We start from the raw sequence: 23,615 nt of genomic DNA, 5'->3' as shown, positions 1-23,615 counted from the left end.
CAGTCGCAGGGATGGGTGAACCCTGGAAGGCCAGAGCTCATGAGTGCGAGTATACAGCATGCCTTCTTCATGACACTCCTTAGAGAAAGAAAAGATGCAGTATTCATTACCCCTAGATAAGACACAAATCAGAGACCTCAGAAATCCTTGCTAATCACTACACCTGCTTGGCTGTGTTTAGTCCCCTTTACTTGTGCCTGTATCTACCCAGATAACCCTTGGTCTACTCCTGCCCAACCTTATCTTTGTTCAGCACGCTGGTTATTAATTCTCAGATAACCTGAAGCAGAATGGGTTTGAACCTTACACACTTTCTATGTTAACTTTCACATTCAGGTCAAAAGACTTTTTTGTTTTTTAAGATTTATTTATTTGAAAGTCAGAGTTTACAGAGACACAGAGAGAGAGAGAGAGATCCTCCATCTGCTGGTTCACTCCCTAAATGCCCACAACAGCAGGGGCTGGGCCAGGCCCAAACAAGGAGACAGGTGCTTCATCTGGGTCTCCCCTGTAGGTAAGCGGGGACCCACGTGCCTGGGCCATCATCTGCCCCCTCCCGGGCTGTGCATTATCAGGAAGCTGGATTGGAAGCAGAGCAGCTGGGTCTGGGAAGCAGGCAGTCTGAGGGAAGATGCAGGCATCCCACGTGGCAGCCTAACTGGCTGTGCACAATGCCTAGCCCTACCAGCGTGGCAGAGTGTGAAGACTATGTAATCACATGGCAGTCTAAGCATTGCTGAAAAGGCCCTGGTAGTGGCACCTGCCGGTATTCTGGACTAGGAAACTGTGGGGAGGACTGGTGGAATGCACAGCTCTGTCTCCCTGGCTTCTGTCTTCCCTGCTCCAGCCCCTGTGGATAGAATCAAAGTAGTAATTGTTTGGAGATTCTTGCTCAGTAACCTTTGATAACTGCACGCTTTGAACCGAAGCCAAAGTCCCAGCCCAGTGCAGGATTCAAGCTTTGTCTTCATAGCCCAGCCTCAACCTGTCTTTCCTCCCTTCTCCTGAATCCCATTGTTCATAACAGTCTCTCCTCTGAACAATGACGGTTTTCCCTGCCTTCGTGGTTCAAGCTTCCGAAGAGCAGGGACTGCATGTCCTTGCTCTAAGGCAGACCAGTTACACTAACTAGTAACCAGTGAGTTAGTACACTAAGCAGATAAATACTGAACCCTCTCCACTGCCAGGCCGATTTCTAGTTGCTGATTAAGCAGCAGTGAACAAATTGGACTCTCCTCTCTAAAGGTACTTATTTTTTGGTGGAGAATCTACATGCTACAAAACATATGGAATACACAAATAGAGACAAAATGTATAGTGTATCATGATGATAAGTTCTGTGAAGGCAGTGAATGTGAGGCAAGCAAATACTGACCGAAGGGTGATTTTAGATGGAGGTCAGGGAGCTCTGTTTGCTCAGCATCAGTTAAATCTTAAGAACATGAATGAAACATGCAGATTCCTGAAGGAAGAGTATGGCAGGTGAGAAGGTAGCTGGTGCAAAGGTCCTGAGGTAGGAATAGGCACATTGTGTTCTAGGTAAGGAAGACCAGTGAGTATGGAACCCAGGGAGCAAGGGAAAGAGTGGGAGGAGAAGAGGTCAGAGAGAGAGGCGAGGGCTGTTGTAAGCCATGAGAGGAAGTTTGGATTGTATCCCCCATGAAGTCAGAAGTTAGTCATGGGTTTTTTTTGGTTTTGTTTTGTTTTGTTTTGTTTTTGACAGGCAGAGTGGACAGTGAGAGAGAGACAGAGAGAAAGGTCTTTCTTTACCGTTGGTTCACCCTCCAATGGCTACTGTGGCCGGCGCACCGCGCTGATCCAAAGGCAGGAGCCAGGTGCTTCTCCTGGTCTCCCATGGGGTGCAGGACCCAAGCACTTGGGCCATCCTCCACTGCACTCCCTGGCCACAGCAGAGAGCTGGCCTGGAAGAGGGGCAACCGGGACAGAAACTGGCGCCCCGACCGGGACTAGAACCGGGTGTGCCGGCGCCGCAAGGCGGAGGATTAGCCTAGTGAGCTGCGGCGCCTGCCCTAGTCATGGGTTTTGATCAGAGAAATGACGGACATTTCATAGAATCATTCTGAGTGCTCTGTGAGGACTTGGGGCAGGTGTAGAGGCAGGGACGATGGTTTAGTTGGCTCAGCAGTCATCTCAGCAACAAATAGTGGAGACCTGAACCGGCTGGGGACAGTGGAAGTGGTGAAAAGCGACCAGACTCAGGCTACTTTTTGGAAACAGAGCTGAGTACTGCAGGATGCGTTTTAGCATGGAGAAAAGTGGGTGAAGATTCAAAGGTCTGGGCCTGAGCAAATTGAAAACTAGCGTTTTTATTTGCTGAGCTGGTGGAAGATGAGGGAGGTGGAGGTTCAGTTGTGGGGAGGTTCCTTTTGAAAATCTTAAGTTGGAGAGGCTGGTGTGTGGCCAAACTCTGAGCTTCGCCCCGTTTCCCCGTGGCCACCCCAGAGTTCACCTGTGGCTATACAAGGCGGTTCCCGTGCGCTCAGCCGCCTTCTCATTTCTGACACCAGTGCTTTCCCCAGGATGAGGGAGCTTGCTTAAAGCTTGTATGGAGTATGCTCAGACAGAGCTGGGCCAGCGTTGGTGCTCAGATACCCCACGTTCCACGTTCTTCTGGGAACAATCACATGACATGTGTAGGCACCCTCAGTAGGTCCCTAGGAAGACTGAGCCCCGTTGGTCCCCAGCGGTAACTTGAATTCCTAGAATGCACTCCCTGCCTCCTCCTGAAATTAACTACCCATGCATCAATGTTTTACACACCAATGTGGAAACATTGCACGGGGCGTGGGCGTGGGAGCGGGGCCCAATTGTGATGTAGTGGATAAAGCTGCTGCCTGTGACACTGACATCCCATATAGGCACCAGTTCAGCTCCCAGCTGCTCCACTTCTGGTCTGGCTCTCTGCTATGGCCTGGGAAAGCAGCTGAAGGTGGCCCGAGTCCTTGAACCCCTGTACCTATGTAGGAGACCTAGAAGGAGCTGCAGGCTCCTGGCTTTGGCCTGGAGCAGCCAAAGCTGCCAAAGCAGCCAAAGCAACAGCTCCAGCTGTTGCAGCCATCTGGGGAGAGAACCAGCAGATGGAAGGCCTCTCTGTTTCTTCCCCTACCCTTTTCTGTAACTCTCCCTTTCAAATAAATACAAATAAATCTTACGAAAAAGAAAGCATTGCATGAAGCCTGGATTTAGGTAGATTCCTGCACAGCTGGTTTTCTACCTTTTCTGCCTCATATTATCTCTTCCACTTGAACACACAGGTGTTCCTCATGGGTAATCTGAGCTCACAGCAAAGACCATGATAGAATTTCCAGATAGTAGTAGCTTGAAAAGTGATGACGATTTGGTTGCAAGGGAGGTCTTAGGACTCGTGAGTCTGTATTTGCATAGGGAGCCCACTGGTTTTACTTTCCATATATCATTCTTTGGGGGTGGTTTTGGAAAAAAATCTAGTGGGGGTTATAGAAAGGAACCCCAAACCAATCTTTGGTGCTGTCATTTTTTTTTAAAGATTTATTTATTTATTTGAAAGGCACTGTGACAGAGAGAGGGGGAGAAATTTCATCTGCAGGCTCACTGCCCAAGTAGCCCCAACAGCCAGAACAGGCCTAGGTTGAAGTCAGGAGCCGGGAACTCCACATACATCCCCCACTTGGTGGCAGGAGCCCAGTCACTTGGGCCATCATCCACTGCCTTCCCAGGTGCATTAGCGGGGAATGGCATGAGAAGCAGAGCAGCCAGGACCTGAACTGGAACTCAGTTGTGGGATACCAGCTCCCCAGGCAGCAGCTTAACCCTGTGCGCCACGACACTGGCCCCGTCAGAACTTTTTAATAATGGTTTGTGTTAAGCCACACTTTATAATGCTCTGCTGGCTCAAGATTCAGAGCATTTTTTTTATGATGACTGGAGTAGCAAAGTGAATAGAGGTGAATGAAACCCTCCTTAACAAGGTAGGGTAGCCACCAACAGGCCAAGTGAAGACTGCACCCACTTGCTAATCCATTGTTCAACTGAATGTGAGAACAAACCATTTTCTCTTGTGTCAGTACAGCAGATAAAGCTTGTCTCTTGCCTATATGTGATTACATTCCACAGTAATTTCTCCTTTGCAGGAAGCATCTAGAATGTGGGGTTTCCTGCTAAACAGTTATCCAGGTAATTGCAAATCAGTGAAATCATCTACATGAACTGAGATTTTAGTTCCAATGAGAGAGCTGATCCAAGCACGTGAAAGATGCCCCTGATGTTCACCCTATGCAATGGTTCTGTTGTCAACAGTGGCTCCCTTGGCACTCTTCAGCATGCTAACGTTTCATTGGTAAATGTCTCCATAGTTTTAAGATGCATGGACAACATTCGACTTTTCATACAGTCCTCAGTTTTCAGTGTTCAATATTCATTTAACAAGGAGCGAGTTTCACAGTGCTGGGGACAGGGATGGGGATTTCCTGACTTAGCTCTTGACAAAACATGGTCATTAATGATACATGTAGAGAATGTATGTCAACATTCAGTGATAGGGTTGGTTGCATATCAAGTCTCTGTGTAGTCCACTCCTTCATATGCATCTCCGTTAGGCTTGGAAGTCAGTTATGCACAGATGAAAATGAATCATCATGTGCCCTGAATGGCCGGGAGACACTCTTGGCTCTTCCTTGGGGTGAAGGTACAGTCCGAAAAGCTTGTCTTCACGAGAGAGCTCTCTGCCTGCATCCAGCTCTTTGTCAAAGGAATTTCTTTGCAGACTGGCACACAGTGGGATTCTGAAAATCTGTAAAGAGCTGGACTTCTTTCTCTCTTCTACTTTCCCATCATTCCTCTCTGGAACGTAGACCGCTCTGCCCTTGCAAGTGTGTATCTTCAGACTGCATCATACTGGTTCTAATCTGGCCTTGAATCCTGTCATCATAGATGCCACCTGATGTGCATGCCTCTAGAACCTCCACGTCCATCTCTGGCCCCTGAGATTCTCTGCAACATGTAAAATAATTGCTAGTCGTATTTAATTTAATATGCTTTCAAAAGTCCCTACTTACGTGCTTTGGTGGAAATATAATCAACTAAAAACCTAAAATTCCTGATGGCAAAGAAGCAGCTGAATTACTCAAGTTTTTTTTAGTAACATGTATTTACTTTCATCTGATTATGAAAGTAATCTTAACTTACTGTAGAAAATATGAGGGAATTTCAAGATGGTCATGGAAAGTGGAATTGGCAGAGAAGTTTATTTTGGTGCGAAAAGTTTTTGAAATCCGTGTCTAGTTTTTCATAACACACATTTTCCATAGCTTTTTGAGGTCTCCTCATATGAATGTTATGGGCAACAATGTTTAAAAGCACCTACATCCTATTATCCAGAAATAATGCTGTCAATGTTTTGGTGAATATTTTAATTACTAGATTTCCCCTGATGAATGCTTTTCAGGAGAATAGATTCTACTCAATCTTAGCAATTGTGTAACACACTTCTTAACAAAGTATTAGCCCTACTATCTTCTAGAAATGGTACTATACATTGCTCTATTGGCTGTTTTCACAACAGCTGCTTTAATGAGGTTGTACTGGGATGGTAAGTGCACACCCTTTAATGCACCTGCAAGCTGGTTGGTGCTGAGACACTGCGCAGCCCTTGGAGCACCTGAGAGCACCATGCCTTCCTTTAGGCTTCTGCGGTACCTCCTCCTCCTTGGCTGACTATCTTTTCAAGTACACAACCCCAGTGTGGGATCAGAGTGTCCAGTAATCATTTCTGTGACTTCTTCAGTTTCATGGAGACTAAAATTAGATTCCCTCTGTCACTCTTGTGACAGCATCCGACCTTGACCTGCATTTCAAATTTCTGAGAAGGTACCAGGCACACTCGGACAAGGTACATCAGAAATAATAGATGAGAGAGCGCGTCATTGATGTTGTCATGTTTTGCTTCAAGTGTTAGAAAAGTAGAATGTCTTCTCTATGACCAGCTGGACCTAAAACTTGCTTCTGGTGCAAAAATAAAATTGAAAAAGTCCATTAATACCCATCTTCCAGGAACCTTTTGGAGATTCCTTCTTATAATGCTCATTTAAAAGTATAGCCAAAGAAAACAAAGTAAAATCCACAGAAAAATCAGAAGGTTCTCATTTATTGAGCTGTTTCTTGATTTATAGACTTTATGAGATGTTTTAGACAGTATCAGTATGTGGAGAAGGCCCAATCATCCTATGTGCTTGACTGATTCATAATTTATCCAGAATTTTCCTGAATCAAACAATTCAGAAAAACTATTTACTTAGGACTCAGCCACAATAAAACCTGAGGGTTGACTGACACTGTTGATCATCTAATTGGATTTTTCTAATTCATGATCTCTGAGTATACCTTTAAAAATTATTTTTGATCATTATTTTGTTAGATTTAGGAATTCCAGTTTATTTTGTATTTTACATTGAATATGTACAGAGCATAAGTACATATATGAACACATTGTCTTTGCCTACACAAAATCTACCCTTTAAAATGGACTCAAGAAGAAAATAGAGACTTAAAATTTATCTTCAGTCTAAGGCACAACTCGCAAATATGTTTTCCAATCAATCTCATTTTAATAGTACAGTTCTTATCACTCAGGTCCAATGTGACAACCACCTGTTAAGAAACAGGTTTTCGTTGTAAGAACCAAAATGGTCATAACACAGGTATACACAGTAAAATTCAACTTTTCTCTATTTTTAAAAATGTTCACAATGCAGTTCTGGGGGAAAAAATCTCTTTGATGTGACAAGAACTATATTCCAGGTTTTTTCTCTAAAATAAGTTTTCTGTTTGTGATTTAGACGTGCGTCAGCTCCCACGGGGCGCTCTTCTGGGGCAGTGAGCACTGTTGGTTTGTTTTGTTGAGGAAAAGTGTGCGACCCCGGGTGACAGGGAGGTTCAGCTGGGTGAGATTCTTTCTGGGTCACAAACGTGCAGGAAGGCTCCAGGTCCTGTCCTTGGTACCCTGAGCTACCCACCTCTCATTCAGACCCACACTGGACCTAAGAGGAGAACTGTCTCTCATACACCCTTCCCACCTTAATGGGATATTAAGGATTGACCCCTGGAGGTCAATCCAGTATTTCCCCTGTACTCAGACGGTGTTTCACCAAAGCCATTTCCTTTGATTTGTTTTCAACGTTGATGATCTGAAAAATCACCTTCTTGATTAAATACATTCTTCATCACTAGGAGCGCAAGTCATTTTCTATTTCTGTATTTTATATTACTTAATTTTGGGTAGTTTTTAAAAGTGAAGCCTAGTCTAATTTCTTGTAAACCTTGATTTTCAGTTTTCAATTTGTTGGGCTCTAACCTCTTTGGGTGAGAATGGTGTTCAGGGCAAGCAGCACATAACAGATGCCTAATCTATATTTATCAATGGTAGAAAAATAAAGAAAAGAAGGGAAGGATAGTAGGAAGGAAGGAAGAAATGAGAGAGGGAAGGAAGGTGGGATGGTTTAGCCATTGAACAAAATTCCACATAGAAACTAGCTTACTAAGCTATATCTTTTAGGTCTGTTCATTTCAAGGAATTTTAGGACATACTTAGAGTGACTCTTGGAATATCTACAAAAATACTTGCTGCCCCCAAAATTTCATTAGTGTTTTAAAAAATTGAAGTTATAATTTTGGTTTTTATGGCAGTCTGTTTCCTAATATAAATTCAATCCCTTAGGAATGATCTATAATTTACGTATCAAACAAAAATAGGTCAAATTTAAATCAGAATTTTACTCTAAATGATTTCTATGTGATAGCAGGATCAGCAAAAGAGCAGTCATGACTTCTCAAATTTACTTCCACTGATTTTAAAGATTTATTTATTTATTTGAAAGTCAGAGTTACAGAGAGAGAGAGAGAGAGAGAGAGAGAGAGAAACAAAGAGATCTTCCATCTGCTGGTTCACTCCCCAAAATGTCTGTATTGGCCCAGGGCTGGGCTGGGCCAAAGCCAGGAACCAGAATCCAGGATCCAGGAGCTTCTTCTTGGTCTGCCATGTAGGTGTGCAGACCCAAGCCCTTGGACCACCTCCCAGGGATTTCCCAGGCCATTAACAGGGAGCTGGACAGGTGCTTCCATGTTTTTAGGTAGTACTTACAATAAAGAGCATCTGGAACTCAGACATGGCTTGTTCTGTGCAGTTTGGAGGTCAGCTGGAGTTTTCATCACGGCCCCGTTGTTACCAGAGGTAGCTGCTCGGAGGTGCTTGTCTTTGCACAAGACAGAATTCAGACACTGACAGAGAGCAAAGGTAAGCAAGGCAGCAATGGTTCGTGAAGAGAAATACACCCGATAGATCAGGCTGGGTCTCAGGAAAGAAATGAATGCCCAGTCTATATTTTCAGGTTGGAGTTTTCATGGACATAAGGGTGGGACCCCCATTTCTCCTCTCCTCCCCTCCTCCCTCTTCTGGGAAATCACCAGGTGAGGGGGTTTCTGGATGTGGAGGTCCTGAAAATCTCCCCAGGCCCTCAGCAGCACAGTGTTATGGGAACTAGCAGCCCCCTTGGTGCAGGGCAGGGAGTGGGCTGCACCCCATTTAACAGGGTTATTGAACAAGAGCAACTACGTTAGACGCAGTTGCTGGGCTGCTTCCAGGGCTTGTTTCCTTGCACAGAAATTCATCTCTTTAAAAATTCCCAATTTCTTCCCATTTTCTTTGGCCCCTCTTACCCATAAATGCCAATGTCTACCTTGCTACCTTAACACCATTACCTTCCACTTACCAAACTTGGGAACGGTCACTTAACTGTTCTGAGTCAAAAGACATATCATTAGTGGCAGCATTGGAAGCCAAAAGCAGAACCTGCCTTATTACCTTGTTAATGGCCTAACCATGTGAGTATTATAAATTTCTTAGGTGGCTTTCAGAGGCAGCTGAAAATGGCACCCCAAGATTTGCGTATCTTGTTACCAAAAAATGAGTCGCAAAAGTAGATGGTTTTCTTTCACTGCTATTCAACCCCCCAGGCTTCTGTTTTAGCCTCTACTAACTCGCCAGTGTTGGGTGAGTGGACCGAGGCGTGATTGTAATTCTCATCAGTGCTGAATATTCTGAGGAACGGTGCAGGACGCTGCGCGGTGACACTGTGACTTCTCACACCGCTCCTTGCACCTGCCGCCTCACTCTTGCCTCTGGGACTGTCCGAGCATCACCACGGAGCCCGTTGAGCCCCTGCAGAAGCCTTAGTCCAGTCCCAGGATCACAGACCAATCTTGTCCCTAGAATGAGGAATTTAAAGAGCATGGGGGAACCAGCTAGAAGGGAGACGAGATTTGGGTCAGATGAAGCTAACTTGGACTCGGGCCTCTGCCATATGGTAATGTTTTGGTGTCAACCAAGTTTCTTAACCTCTCTGAGTCTCAGAAGATGGAGGCACCAATTCCTCCTCCAGTGATCATCTAAAACTTCCTCTGTGACTTAAGGTTCCAAGGAAAGGGACCTGACCTCTTTTATTCCTACACTCATTCCTATCCCAGGCACGTCCCAGTGAAAATAATGGGTTTTGCAGTCAGAGGGACCTCATTTTTAACCTCGATCTGCCACTCATTGACTGAATGACCACAGGGAAAGTTACTTCAACTTCGTAAGCCTCCACTTCCTCGGTGGTCAAACAGAAAATAAATAACTTACAACGATCATAGATACATTATTGTGAAGATAATAGAAGACATGTTACACTCTTATCATTGAATGATTACCAAATAAGTGGTTGCTATCATCTTAGTAGAATAAGAAATTCAAAAACTCACCCTGACCTTCTGGGGATGTTTGGGTCAGAGACTCAGTCAGTGCATAGGAAGTATCAGGGTACAGAAGGGATCGGAGAGTGGCAGGTCAGCAGTAAGTGCCCACAAATGGGACCCTTTATGCCTCTTGGCTTCAAGAAAAGGATATCCAGATTTAGAGAAATATTGAACACTGACATGGAAAAAATCCCAGCACCAGAATTGAATGCATGAGGTTGTTGTTATTTAGGGCTTCTTGGTATTTGGGGTCTTTTTTCTTTCTCCCAAGGGAGTAATTCTGTTTCTCAGCGTGGTAATTCCATCACTGCTTTTGCTTGTTTGTTAGCATAGTTCTGGAAGGCTGGAAGAAGCCATTTCTGTCCTTATTTGGTGTGTGGTCAACACCGAGAGCTGCAGGAGTTGGAGTCGGTGTTACAAATGCTTTTTCAATTTCAGTTAAGAAAACCGTCTTCAGATTCCATAGGTTTTCAAAAAATAAATGGGAATGTTTCTATATTTAGGAGAAACTCAGGATTTTGAACAATTGAGAAAACACCCATTGGCTAATTTTAGTAGAATTCCTTGCCACGTAGTTCTTGTAAACATAGCGGGTTTTAATGTTGCAAAGAAAACATTTAAGATTTTGTTATGGGATTTGCTTTTAAAATATCATAGCTGTCATTCTGTCCTGACAGTGTGAAAAGATTTCAAATAGAGAAAAAAAGGTGCCATCTAAACTGAAGAAAAATACACTTTCCGATTGACAGAATGTTGTCTACTTGCTGTGCCCATGAGGTAATCAATCGTAGAGGCCAGTTTTTAAAACTGAAAGTATTTCTAACAGTGTCAAAATCTTTTTTCCTTCCTCCCCAATCACTTACAAACATTATCGGTAGTAGTGCCGAAGATTTTATGTGGCGTCTTCAGAATGCTTTCAGATAAAGGGCCCTGTTCACTACTCACAAAAACTCCTCTCAGTGCTTCTCAACCAAGAGCCAAGTGAATAAGATACTGGAACTCAGCAAGGTCAAGCAACAGTGGTCAAGGTCACTTGGAAGTTCATGACGTAACTGTGGCTCTCATTTCTAATCCCTTATTCCATTGCTGCCCTGAATATTTGCCCAATGCTGTTACGTTAAAACAAAAAACTATTTTGGGGATAGGCCAGTGATTCATTTGGTCATAACAGTGACAATGATTTTTCTGGGTTTCTTATTTTCTTATTTATTTATTGCAACAATCTTGGCTTTGACAAAGGGAGCATTTAGGGAAGTTCAGAAATGGTTACCTAAATGACATGAGGTCAAATGACTTTCCCCTTTTTAGAAACACAAAAAACTATAATGCATCTTACTCTCATGAATTATTGGTTTGTTTGTGCATTCATTTTATTAAACAAACATGAGTGTGGCTTTAATTTTTAGACCATTTGTCTAGACCATGGAGATCAGGGGAAAGCAAGTTTGATCCATGTCTTCATAGTGTTTGGGTCTATCAGGGAGGCAGGACATTGGATAAGTAGTTACAAATGCAATGACATTGATAAAGAGGAAGTGGAGAGCCCTCTGTAGATTTCACTTGGTCTGAGGAAGCAGGGAGGACCTCATGGAGGAAGTGGCTTCCATTCACCAGTCGGTGACTAAGGAGGATTGTTTTTACATTGCATTCATGAGCGTACTACTGACAAGAATTTTCTGACATTTTAAATCTTTATTTATGGAGAACTGGACAATTGCTGATCCCAGATTTTTACACAGATTAAAAAAAAATCCTTCATTTCAAGTGATTAGTCTGTATTAATTGCAAGATTTTTAAGAAATTTGGTTCTACAACCATTTCCTTTTGAATAGTTAGAAAAATCTCCTGGGACTTTGTCAATCATTTAGATTCTTAATAAGCGTTCTATTTCTTTTCTTTCTCTCTCGTTTCTCTCTTTCGCTAATTTCTTTCTTTCAGCCTCATTTATCCAAGTATTTAGAAGGAGCTCTGTTGCGTTATTACACGGAAAGAGTTTGACATTATCTTCAAAATGTTAAAACACTCCTAAAAATATTCAAATAGCACATGATCTCACTTATGTGTGGAGTCTAAAAAAATAAGTGATCTCATGGAAATTTAAAAATATAGCAATGATTGCCAGAGGCTAGGCAGGGAGGCAAAGAAGGAAGGATGGGGAAAGGTTGATTGACGTGTCCTGGGTGCTAGGTAGGAGTAAGAAGTTCTGTGCTTCCTTTGCACAGTAGAGTGTGCTAGATATTTATTTCTCTATTAAAAACTAAAGTACAGAATTTTGGATGTTTTAACTGTAAAGAAATACTAAATTCTTGAAAGCATAAATATTTTTGCCTCAGTCAGACTTTATATAATATATGCATGTAAGGAAACATCATATAGCACTCCATAGATATGTACAACTTTTATATGTCTGTTAAGATTTTTTTTAAAGATGGAAACCTTAAGATACATACTAAAACATTTTGACTCACAATCTGTAGTTTTATTGTTCTTTTATGCTTATAGTTAACCATGCCTCTTGCCACTTGTTTTCCCCAGGTCTACATTTAACTCCTTAATTACACTTACTTGTTTGTGGCCTGGGACATAAATGAGCCAAGGCTGCATTTGTAGAATTTTGAAACCCAGAACATACTTTCCTCCAGTGTCAGGGCTGTGTGCACCTTCAGTTCTGTGACGATTTCCACCTCACTGTGAACTCAGCTCTGTGAGTTCCAGCTCACAGGATCGCTTTCCCCCATTACAGAATATGAGACTATGGACCTCTAAATCAAGTCGACTCATATTTCATAAGACCTGGGATCAGTATTTGAAAAGCATTCAGAGAAAGTCCTAGCATTATTTTTAGCACTTCCAAACTAATTTGTAGCTGATTATGATAATAAATCGATGCAATATGAAGGCTATCTAAACCACAATCATTTGGGTTAAATGCACATTATTTTAGGAAGTGCACAAGTCTGGTTGTCACACTTCCTTTTTCACACTTGTTGCAGTGACTCACTCTGAAATTAGAATTACTACAATGATGCTTCCATCAGTGGTAGCTGACAAAGAATAGTCTATTATCTGCTGCCATGTTAATGTCTGCTGGCTTGAAGTTGGTGACCAGTGACAACCTCAAAACTAGAATTATCCTGAAACCCATCTATGTGCAGCCTTGGTTTCCTGAGGCAATGTATTTCAACATAACACCCTCCACCAATGTAACCATTTCTCTGAAGCTTAGCTCAAACCCCTTTTCCAACCCCAACTTTCTCTTTACCCATCAACATTGACTTGGCATGGATGGAAAGTAATGCCTATGTGGATAAGCTGAAATTCTCCCATTTTTAAGTTTGGAAGTTTCCATTTGATTCATAGTTAGCTGTCTCCTATAAAGGAAATTCTGAGTTTCAGAGTCCAACACCAAAACCCAAATTTGTCATTAGTAACATCTGGAATCTTGGAACTAAAATTCCAAAAATATTCGAGGCAAAAAGGATGCCTTATTTAGAGCTCTGCAGAACATAAAATCTAGGTTTTTGGCAGGAGGTGGGCATTTTGGTAAGATTTTTAGGGGTAGGAACCGTATAAATAACAATTGGATGGGAATATTGTTTATATTCCAGAATCTTGTTTTCTTTGGGGTGTAAGTTTAGTTCGACTTGTGAAAGAAGTTTGTCTCAGGAATGGGGTATATGCCTTTGCCACTGAATCTTGCTTTTACTAAAATTCCTCTAGAAAAATAAACTCTTAGTAAGATGACTAATTTAAATATTCAAAAGATGTACACTTTGGGGCTCACATCATGGCACGGCAGGTTAAGCCACAGCCTGTGACCACTGGAGTCCCAGCTGCTCCACTTCTGATCCAGCTCCCTGATAAGGCTCCAGGGAAAGCAACAGCGGATGTCCTAAATGCCTGGACCCCTGCCACCCCCATGGGAGACCCGGACGAAGCTCCTGGCTCCTGGCTTTGGCCTGGCGCAGCCCTGGCTGTTGAGGCCATTTGGGGAGTGAAGCAGCAGATGGAAGATCTCTGTCTCTCCCTCCCTCCTTCTCTCTGTCATTGTGCCTTTCAAATAAATAATTAAATCTTAAAAAAAGAATAAGATTTACACTCATCCTTTCTTACCTGTGGGGAGCAACTGGGAGCAACTCGGACTAGACTAAGTTACTGGAATTAAGACTTATTCTATGCATCTGCTTTCCCACAATATGGCGCTGAGAAGGGAAACAGCTTCTGCACAGCTGCCTCCAGTTCAACCAATAAACTGTAGGACTTGCTCCTGATTGGAGAGCAGCGTACTCGGCATGTGGGCAGCCGAGTTGGGATTGGCGGAGGAGGACTATAAAGGAGGAGAGAGACGGCATGCACCAGGAACATCTAAGGGGAACATCTAAGGGAACACCTGTGCAGCCCCCGAGAAGAGCCGGCCGGCGGTGTGCCGCTCCCCTGCGGAAGTGGGGAAAGCGGCCAGGGGGAACCGCCCTTCCACGGAGGTGGAAGGGATAGTAGCCAACCCGGGAAGAACCAGCAGCAAACCCGGGGAGGGCCGAGCAGACGAAAGAACAGCGCAGGGTCCTGTGTTGCTCCTCCACGAAGAGGGGGAGCGACATTACCCTATGTTACCCACAAAGGGAAAGTTATGCACGACTGGTTGGAATGTAAATGACAGCAAAGTTTCATCTTGGAAAACATCTTATTTGCTTTATTTGTCCAGTTGTCTAAATTCTGATATCTGTGAAAGACCAGCCGGCCCCTCACAACAATGTTGGTATTTGTGTTTGAAATCCAGGTTTGACTTTGCTCATGATTAGTCTGAGCAGCAAGGAGTTTATTTCTCTGACCTTGTTGTGGTCTAGGAGGGATTATGTGTAACTGCACAGAAGAAATGAGAAGGAGGCAGTAAGTGATCATTTGAGGCAAAAATAACACGAACATTGGCAGACACTTCTTGTATCTTTATCTGATTTCACACTGGGAAAAAGGACCAGAATTCACAGGTTCCTGTTCCTAAGTCCATGTTTATAATTTCATTTTTTAAATCTTTCTTAACTATTTAAAAGGTAAAATCCAGGAAAAAGAGAAGAAAGAGATATGCTTGACAAAAGTGAAAAAGACAACTTTGCCTTTGTTTCCTGGCACATTTTCAGAGACAGCCGGACATTCTATGGTAGCTTCATTCCGGATTCTCATTCCCTTATGTTTATCAGTTAGATACCAGTTAACACGATACTCTTAAAAATGCAAATTCGCAAGGAGACAAAGACAATTATAAGTAAAAATATCTATAGCTGGCTTAAGTCCGGGTTGAAGGTCAGGGTTTATCTTGCTGTACGTAAACTTAGGATAACAACACAAGTAGTATTTTGCTGCTTCCAAAGCTGTACAAAGGTGCTGTAGCTTTTGTGATCAGAGACCAGTGCTTGGGTTTCACCTACAAATTTTACAACATGGCTAGTGAGAAGGAGAGCCTTGGGCTGCGTGCATGGTTTGAAGTGGTCAGTCCTGCCAGGGCCATCCCTTCCACTCTGCTACTGGTTTCTAAGTTCTCTTGGTGTGGTCCGGCTTTAGTCTCAAATAAAGCCATTCTACTGAATGCCAAGTTGTTCGACTCACCAGGGATGCGTGTATTGCCTTAGCACTGCCCCTAGTTGGATACTAAATAGCATAAAACAATGAGATGGTCATAGTACAATTTCCTGCACCAGAGGAAGGGATTGGTGTAAGTGAACACATCTTCTTAAACAGCACCAGGAAGGTGACCACTGGCTTGGCTCATGTGAAATGCAGATCACACAAAAGCAAAAAGGCAGCTTCTGAAATAGTGTAAGAGTTGATCTGGAGCGAACTCAGCTCCTCCAAGGTTGCTGCCGCCGGGGGGCAGTGTCTGTCACCCACTCTCTGATAACAAAGAGGTGCAACTCTGGAAGTGTTCTATTACTCATTCCCGAAGCTGATAGGGGACCTGTGGCATGCTCAGAAAACCCCTGGTGTGCTGGGTGCCTTTGGGAACACACGCATCATGTTTTTATAGTCTTGAGCTTTTACGGATGTCACAGGACTTTTTGGACTTGTTTGGTCTAAGAGAGATAGACGGGGCTTTGGCGGTCTGAAGGTTTGGCAGATAAGGGTGATGCTCACTTGGCCCAACCATTGGTCGGTTTTGTCCAGTTCAGAGAGGGTTAAATTCCCTCTTGGGCACTCCAGGCCTCTCTAATCTTGCCCTGGAGAGGTGGAGCTCTGCCTCGGTTTACAGTTGAGGTCAGCCACAGGGCAGTGTTTGGACAGGGACTGATGGAATTACGCTGCATTGTTAACCACTCGGTGGTGAGGGCGGATGACGGCATTGGGGTCCTTTGATGGCCTGAGTCCAGATCTTGAAATCTGCGCCTCGCCGACATGTGCTGCACTCATGAAACATGCCGAGGGCTCTCTAGGGCTTTCATCATTTATTGAATTCGAAAGCCAGTTGTTTTGAGGGCTCCGTCTGAGAGTTAAGCAGTGTTTCTAGGGACTAGCAAATGGACAAGAGAATTGATCTTCGTTGTGGAAGTCAGGCATTCTAGTTCCTCCTCCGAGGTGACTCTGCGCCTTCCTGAGAGACGGGCTGCCCGCAGCTCTGAAAGCCATCTGCCTGTTTTCTTCTCGCACTGACGTGGGGGGGAGCCAGTGGTCCTGTCGACACGATTAAATCCTTGTGAGAGGTTTGGTAATGAGGGTGTCTATCCATGTGGCAAAGAAAAGTTGAAACGAGGAAAATGATATTTGGCAGCCTGCCGTGTGAAATGTAGAAATCTTGGTCAAATTTCCAAATTGTAGGCATGATTTGCTTTGCTTTCTTTTTTTTTTTAAACAGAGCCCTGTATATTTACTTAAAAAAAAAAAAATATGCTCGCGCTGCATCCAAAAATTCCCCAGCTTCAGTCAGACCTGCCATGACACATGTGTGTGTGTGTGCACGTGCATGGGTGTGTGCGTGTGAGCATGCGCGCGTGTGTGCACGCGTGTGTGTGTGCGTGTGTGAGTGCATGCGCGTGCATGTGTGTGTGCGTGTGTTGCTTTTCAGGAGTGCCATGTGACTGTGCTGTTTAATCAGGCCTCTATTTAGAAACCAAGTTTCAAGGGAGTGTTACTCACATTAATAATGAGATAAAGCCGAGTGAGGCAAGCTCAGTGGTAAAGGGCAAGAGTCGGGCAGGGCGGCAGACATCCTGGCCAGCCCTGCCCGCCCTGCCTCAGCCAGCCTGCCACTTCTCTGTCAGCGCATACCACCACACAGAGGAAATGCCCTCCCTCGGTTACAAGTGCCTCCTGCTCTGCACCGGGCCCTCCGGCCCCCGGGCCCTGCACCACCTCTGACTTCGCGCGGTTCCTGTGGATCTTGGCACCCTCTTTACAAATGGCTTTTGTCTGGGATCCCCTGGGCATCACGGTGCCAGGACTGTCTCCAAGAGCCAAGTCAAGATCGCGTTTCTCAAAGTCCTACAGGTATTGCTCTTTGCTTTTGGTCTAGGGGAAGGATAGTTCATCTGCTAGTTCATCAGGCCCCTTGCAAGCAAGTGGCAGCCCTGGGCTGATCATTTTCACCCGCGATGTCGGTTAAATGGCCAGTAGGTGAACTAAGAGCCCAGATGATGTGAACCTTGAGAGTCAGGGGTCGTTGGATCCTGCCAAAGTAGAAGGAAGTTGGCTAATTCTAAAGATTAATTCTGAGAATTAAATGGTGAACTTGAAAAAAATGCTCATGACATTACAGTTATCTGAAAAACAGGGGTAGTACTTTGCCTAATGGATTAATAGCTTCAAAATTGCCCATCCTGACTTTAGGTTAAACACTTTAAATATCAACAAAAAATGCCATAACATTGTTTGTTAATGTTACAGAGCACATTCACGTGGAAAAGTTAACTTTCCCTGCACAGTCTAAGTGTCACTCAGAGTTGTTATCTTGTCCTGCAGAATTAGACACTAGGAGTTCAGTGTGAATGAATAGTTTATGGTCTTTAATTTCTAAAGGTTTTTCTAGAAATCGTGTGAGAAAAAAACTCAACCTCATGCCCTCAGTAAATTCTCAGTGACTTTGTTTTGCATCAGAGTTAATGTCTTCTAACCAAATAACTAGAGCAAAGAGAAGTATTTGGCTTCCTTTTCTCCGTGTGAGTGTTCGAGATATTTGTATGGACAAGATTGATTCTTCACAGTTTTGTGTTTCTGATTGACTCCAGTCTATGGCACTGGAATTTATTCCAACAGTTGTTAAGTAGTGGTGAACACAATCTTCAGAATAGGTCTTTCTTAGGACAAATGCAATGCATTTGGAGGTTACCAGGCCTAGCTAGAACCATGCACTAATTTTGGATTAAAATGTTCTTAGTTGTCTGCAGAGAAAACTTGCAGAAGTTGTAACTTGTGAGAATTATTTATTTGCTTTAGACAGTAAGGAAGATAATGCCTTTAGAATTTTTTAGGGAACTGTAAAATCAGAGAACTCAAATTATGAAATTCTGTAGTAATAATGTGTAAGCAAAGAAGGGATAAATATAAGTTGGCAGAAAAAGGTATAAGTAGCACCTCCACTTATTTCTATTTCAAAATAAACTTACTACCATTTCTTTTTATTAATTAGTTTTTTTATGGTTATGAAATTTGGTTGACATTAGAAATTATGTGCCTACAATATGCTTCATAGTCTATTTAATATGATTTTCATGCTTATTATTTGCATCTCAAGGTAATTATGTGCTAAGTTATATGCTCAGAACTTTTTATCAAAGATTTATAAACATTACTATGCATATTTGCAATAGATTGTGTCTTCTAGCCTTTCATCTTCATGGAGATTATCTAGTGAATTCCTTAACATTATACATATTTAACTGTTGGGTAGAGTAAAACCAATAGCTTGATGGATTAAAGAATCTGAGAAATCTCAAGAAATGCAGAGTTTAAACTCTATTGTATGATTCACATATATATTTTATGGAACTTTCCTTCATGGTCTGGCAAAAGTCTTTTTCATTTTTCTGTGGTCGAGTTCTGGCCCTTTCAAAAAATCAAGTACTGGTATAGTTAGGTATAAATTTTCCCCGTATTTAAATACCTCACATTTGTAGTTCTAAGAAGTTTAGTTCTGACAAGAGGGAAGATCACATCTCCAATAGCCATTGTGGGTCAATCTCCCAAGGGAACTTCAAAGACTTCACCCCTCATTTATTTCTCCTTAATTTGCATAACAGTTGTCCCATAATAATCAATGCAATTACTATGTGTGCTGTTTTTATTGAGTGTGGATCCTATTTTGTCTTCCCTTTTATACTGCAAACTCTTTGAGGTCAGAGGCTCCTTCACATACAGCTGGCTTGCTATTAATGCCTATCTGATGAAACTTCCTGCCACACTCTAGGTTGGTATCTCTCACAAGATCTTTATTGACATAACTAACATTTTTATATGACCAGACCTAACATAGATCAAGAGTTGAGTGTAAGGGTTAGGGAGTTAGAAGAGCAGGTGGGCACCTGGCCTCCCATGTCCAGAGGCCTCTCAACTCTCCAAAAGAGATTATACATTCAGCCAAACCAATTTACTGACAATAATGAAAAAAGATGTCCACAAGTAGCTTCATATTTTTAACCACACCACCTCAAATACATTATGAATCAGGGTATACATGAATGTGCACACATATGCATACATGGCATCTGTAAACACATACTTAAAGGCTCTAATTACCTTTCCAATAGCATATTTTATTGCATAGCACTCCTGGAATTAGAGGTGCTAAACTGTTTCCTATAAACACTTAAAATATCCTATAATTTAAACTTCTGTCTTTCTACTTCTTTATTTCTTTTATAATATACAAGATCCTTAAAATCAGGAAGTAACTTAAGCTTATCTTGACCTTTAATAGGCTTTGGATATGATTTTGGTATTGAAACAACTGGACACTAGCCAATATTTCTTCATTAGATTTCTCCCTCAGAAGATTGTTTGCTTCAGAACACTATTTTATTTTCTGCAAAAATCTTTAAATATGCCAACGAGAGTGGTTTTTTTCCCCTTGGAATATCAAATGGATATTAAGAATGACACTGCTGTTACCCTTACCTTTAAGCTGGGATGTTTTTCTTTGGTGTTGCTTTAACTTCCTGGTTGCATTTGGAAAGCCAAGTCTATAAGGTACAGAATTTAGTTAAGGAGCCTGATTTGGTAAAAATAATTGCAAATAATATATATTTGATGAGTCCTAACTCCTGAAAAATACAATCTGAGACATTTAAACAATGCTGAAAATAAATTTCAAAGTAGTATTTCAGCAGTAACAAATTTTTTATCCTTTGTATATAAAATATATTTTTAGAAAAAGACAAAACACGATGAACCTGCCTTGTCATGGAAAGAGAGACCAAGAAGACTGGGAGAGGGAGAAGAAGAGAAAGGAGGAGAGGGGGAGGGGAGGAGGGCAGAGGAAAGGGAGAGTGGGGAGGGAGGGAAAGAGGAGGGTTACGTAACAGCTCTTTGGCTTCTCCTCTGTGGTCCTGAAATGAGAGTCAAGGAATGGGATCAGATTAGCACTGGGGCACTGCTCACAAAGGGGAGGACCACTCTGAAGGGCAAGGCACGGATTGGTGGCCAAGGCCCTGGGCATACTTGTTGGAAGATCAGTCTCTACACTTGAGTGATTCCTCTTGCTTCTGTTCACGGAAGAGAAGGGCATGATTATGATGTTGTTAGACTGCAGAAAATAATGTGAATTTATATGGGTGGTGTAAATATAGTCCCTGGGGAAAATAAATGATCTGCAAAGCAAAGAAAGATTTAAGGAGCTGAGACTTAGCAGGGGTCTGGGCTTTGACAACTCCTATTAATAAAACACTTGGAAATTTTGAAAATACTATTGTTTGAAATGATAATAATATTCAAGGAAGCATTAAATAAAAGGACTTCTAGAGATCATCCTATCTGCTGAACATAATCACAAAATTTACTGCTTTCTCTCTTCCCCAAAGGGGATGTTCAAAGGAGCATTTGATGCGCTGATTATGGCGTGGGTGCTATGGTGCAGAAGAGAAAGTAATCCACGCACAATTAAATGGGGGGCAGAAATCATCCCATGGCATCCCACAGGCCAGAAATAGGAAGTCCCTTCTGGTGTCCTTGTCTCTTTTACTAATAAGGGTCATTGGATATACTGTATAAGTGAACAATTTCTTTTTTTCTTTACCAGTTATTTCAGCATCTTTCCCTCTCCAGCATTTTAGCAGAGTGGCTAAATTCAGTTAATTCATTGAGTGCAGTGTGCATACTTGTACCTTGTGTAGAAGGGTTAACAAGTAAATTATTTCAATGGGGCAAGAGACTGAGAAGTAGAAGCACTGAGTGTGATGCGGGTGATGCTCGGGCCATGTATGACACAGTGAGGCAATATTTGCTGAAGTGAGAAGATGTAGAAAATCTTCCGTGAGCCTCTGTGTTTTTAGAAAGCTATACTCAAAGTCTGCAAGTGCAATCTGGAGTTACAGTCATGACTGTGAAAAAGGATCACAGCAGACTGTAGTCTCAGAGCTGCTCTTTGCTGCTACCAAAACCCAAGTCTCAGTGTCGTTCAATCAGATCTCATAATGCCTGCTAGAAAATGCTGGCTGGAACCCATGTCTTAGAAAGGGAGTGAATAGTGCCTACCTGTCAGTACACTGTGATGTAGCTCTCTGAGTACCACACAACTGACTCCTATTCACAGCATTTTTTTTAATTTTTCAAAGCTTTTCAGATATAGCAGATGTGGTAACTTTTGTTTTTAGTGCCCACCAACTCATCTAATTCTTTAGAGCAGGGCAGCCATAGTTCTGTAGCAACTTAAACAGTGCTTGGAATGCCTCTATCCCATATTACAGTTGGTATGAGTCCTGACTTCTCTATTTCCAATCCAGCTTCCTGCTCAAGCGTCCTGGGAGGCAGCAGATGATGGGTCAAGTGTCTTTGGGTCCCGGCCACCCATGTGGGTGTTCTGCACTAGGCTTGGCTATGGCAGGCAATTGGAGAGTGAACCAGAGAATAGAATCTTTAGCTCTCTCTCTCTCTTCCCTTTCCTCTCTCTCTCCTTCCCCTCTTCCTCCATCCATATGTTGCTCCACCTTTGAGTAGATGAAAATAAATAAATGAACATTAATAATTCTTTATGGCGAGGGAAGAGAGTGGGCTTACAATTAACATCAAATAAGAGAAGGATTATTGGAGGTTCTGGGACCAGAGACCACACACATATGTGGTTAGAACAACAGCAACAAGAACTAATGTGTATTGGACACCTACCATGTCCAAGGCAACGTTCCCAGTGTTGTCTATGCACTGTCTCGTGCATGCCATCCTCCAAAACACCCCCAGGAGATGGATCTGGCACTACCTTATTTTATCAATGAGAAAACTGAACTGAAAGAATTTCTTAAATGAATGAACCTTGCCAGTCTCTCCTAGACCCTGGACTCCTAATTAGTCACTCCCCCATCTCTCTTTCCTGACCGGACCGCCTTACCCTGAAGCAGGGAGGATTTCCATTTGAGAGGTGTGATTCCAGCAGACTTAACATCTTTCTCTGCGTAACTTTCCCGGAAGAAAGAACACCTTGTAATTTGATATGGAATAGGGCTTAGTGACCCATTAAAATATAAATGTACTAATATTTAGACTGTCTTCTAGCCTAATTGATATTGATTCAACGTGATATTAAGCAAAAGCATCAAGGAAAAGTATTTCTTAAATTAAAAGGAAAAAAAAGGAAAGCATTCGGTGATTCTATATAGCCTGCTTTTATCCCCTCCCTGGGTTTTGCTTCATTGCATTCCATCTGGCTCATTTCCACTGGCCAAAAACATTGGTCACGTGATTGAATTTTGCTGCCAACATACTATTCCTTGGCCAGCTGTTCAGAGGAGCCGAAAGATTCTCGGCGCTGGAGCGGTCAGCTTCATCCTGTGCCTATTCATTGCACTGGCACTATCTTGACCATTAAACTAAGTTGAATGATGTTCTGAATTGTGAGTGATATTGGCTTAAGTTGCCTGTGAAAGAACTCTCTACCCCCAGGCCCTCTCTACCTAAGAATAGCGATAATGTTAACAAATCACCGCACATTGCCGGGGGAGAGCGCCTGGTGGAGGAGGAGGAATTTGACGTAACTGCCAAATAGACCAAGTTGAAAGCCAACTCCGCTGCCTTCTCGGCTGGGTGGTTTTCTTAACCTCCCTGAGCCATCTCTATGTCTGTAAATGGAAAGCAAAAATACTTCATAAGGCCGTTGGGCAGATAAAATATGTATGGAAAGACAGGTCTGCCTATCCTTTCTCTTGCAGTGTTTTCCATGTTTCTCTTATTTGGAGAATTTTGCGATGCTCCTTTTGTCAAATTTACTTGGAGGTTAACTGCCATTCTTGAGACTGCTCTTGTTTGCTGAATAAGGTCATACAGCCGGCTAATTAACAGTTATCTTCCCAGCACCTTGCACAAACAAACAGGCTCATGGTAAAAGGGGCTGTTCAGTGATGGTTGAAAGCTGGCTGGCTCTAGAGCCATGCCGGTGAGGTTCAGATTTCCAGTGATCACTTACGGCTATGAGACACTGAACAAGTTACTTAACTCCATGTGTCTCAGTTTCCACTTCTGTAAAATGGAGTGTTATAAGGATGAGGGTGATAACCATATAAAATACCTGGCATGCAGCCAGCATTAACATAAAGGTTAGCTTTTAATACTGGAATGTCAGCAATTTTTGTTTTTGTTCATTTTTCACTTCTGTAGAGCCAGGACCTGGAAGAGTGTCTGGCACATTATAAGTACTTGGTATATGT

At 42.7% G+C, this 23,615-nt stretch overlaps 1 protein-coding gene across 18 annotated transcripts in view; it reads left to right on the top strand.

Annotated features, from left to right (window-relative positions):
* Window positions 1-23,615, top strand: part of PDE4D (phosphodiesterase 4D) — a 1,654,385-nt gene that overhangs the window by 1,262,717 nt on the left and 368,053 nt on the right. The window contains exon 1 of one of the 18 annotated variants that reach the window (XM_008262252.4): window positions 14,569-17,256. The exons of the other annotated variants lie outside the window; for them this stretch is intronic. Within the exon in view, the coding sequence (XP_008260474.1) occupies window positions 17,168-17,256 (89 nt within the window). The 5' untranslated portion in view covers window positions 14,569-17,167. Of the gene's footprint in view, window positions 1-14,568; window positions 17,257-23,615 lie in introns of those variants that run through there. 18 annotated transcript variants of the gene reach the window in all.

Source organism: Oryctolagus cuniculus, chromosome 14 (assembly GCF_964237555.1).
Source record: "Oryctolagus cuniculus chromosome 14, mOryCun1.1, whole genome shotgun sequence".
Classification (NCBI taxonomy): domain Eukaryota; kingdom Metazoa; phylum Chordata; class Mammalia; order Lagomorpha; family Leporidae; genus Oryctolagus; species Oryctolagus cuniculus.
The sequence above is the reverse complement of the archived record's forward strand: the minus strand, read 5'-3'. Positions and strand labels throughout refer to the sequence as shown.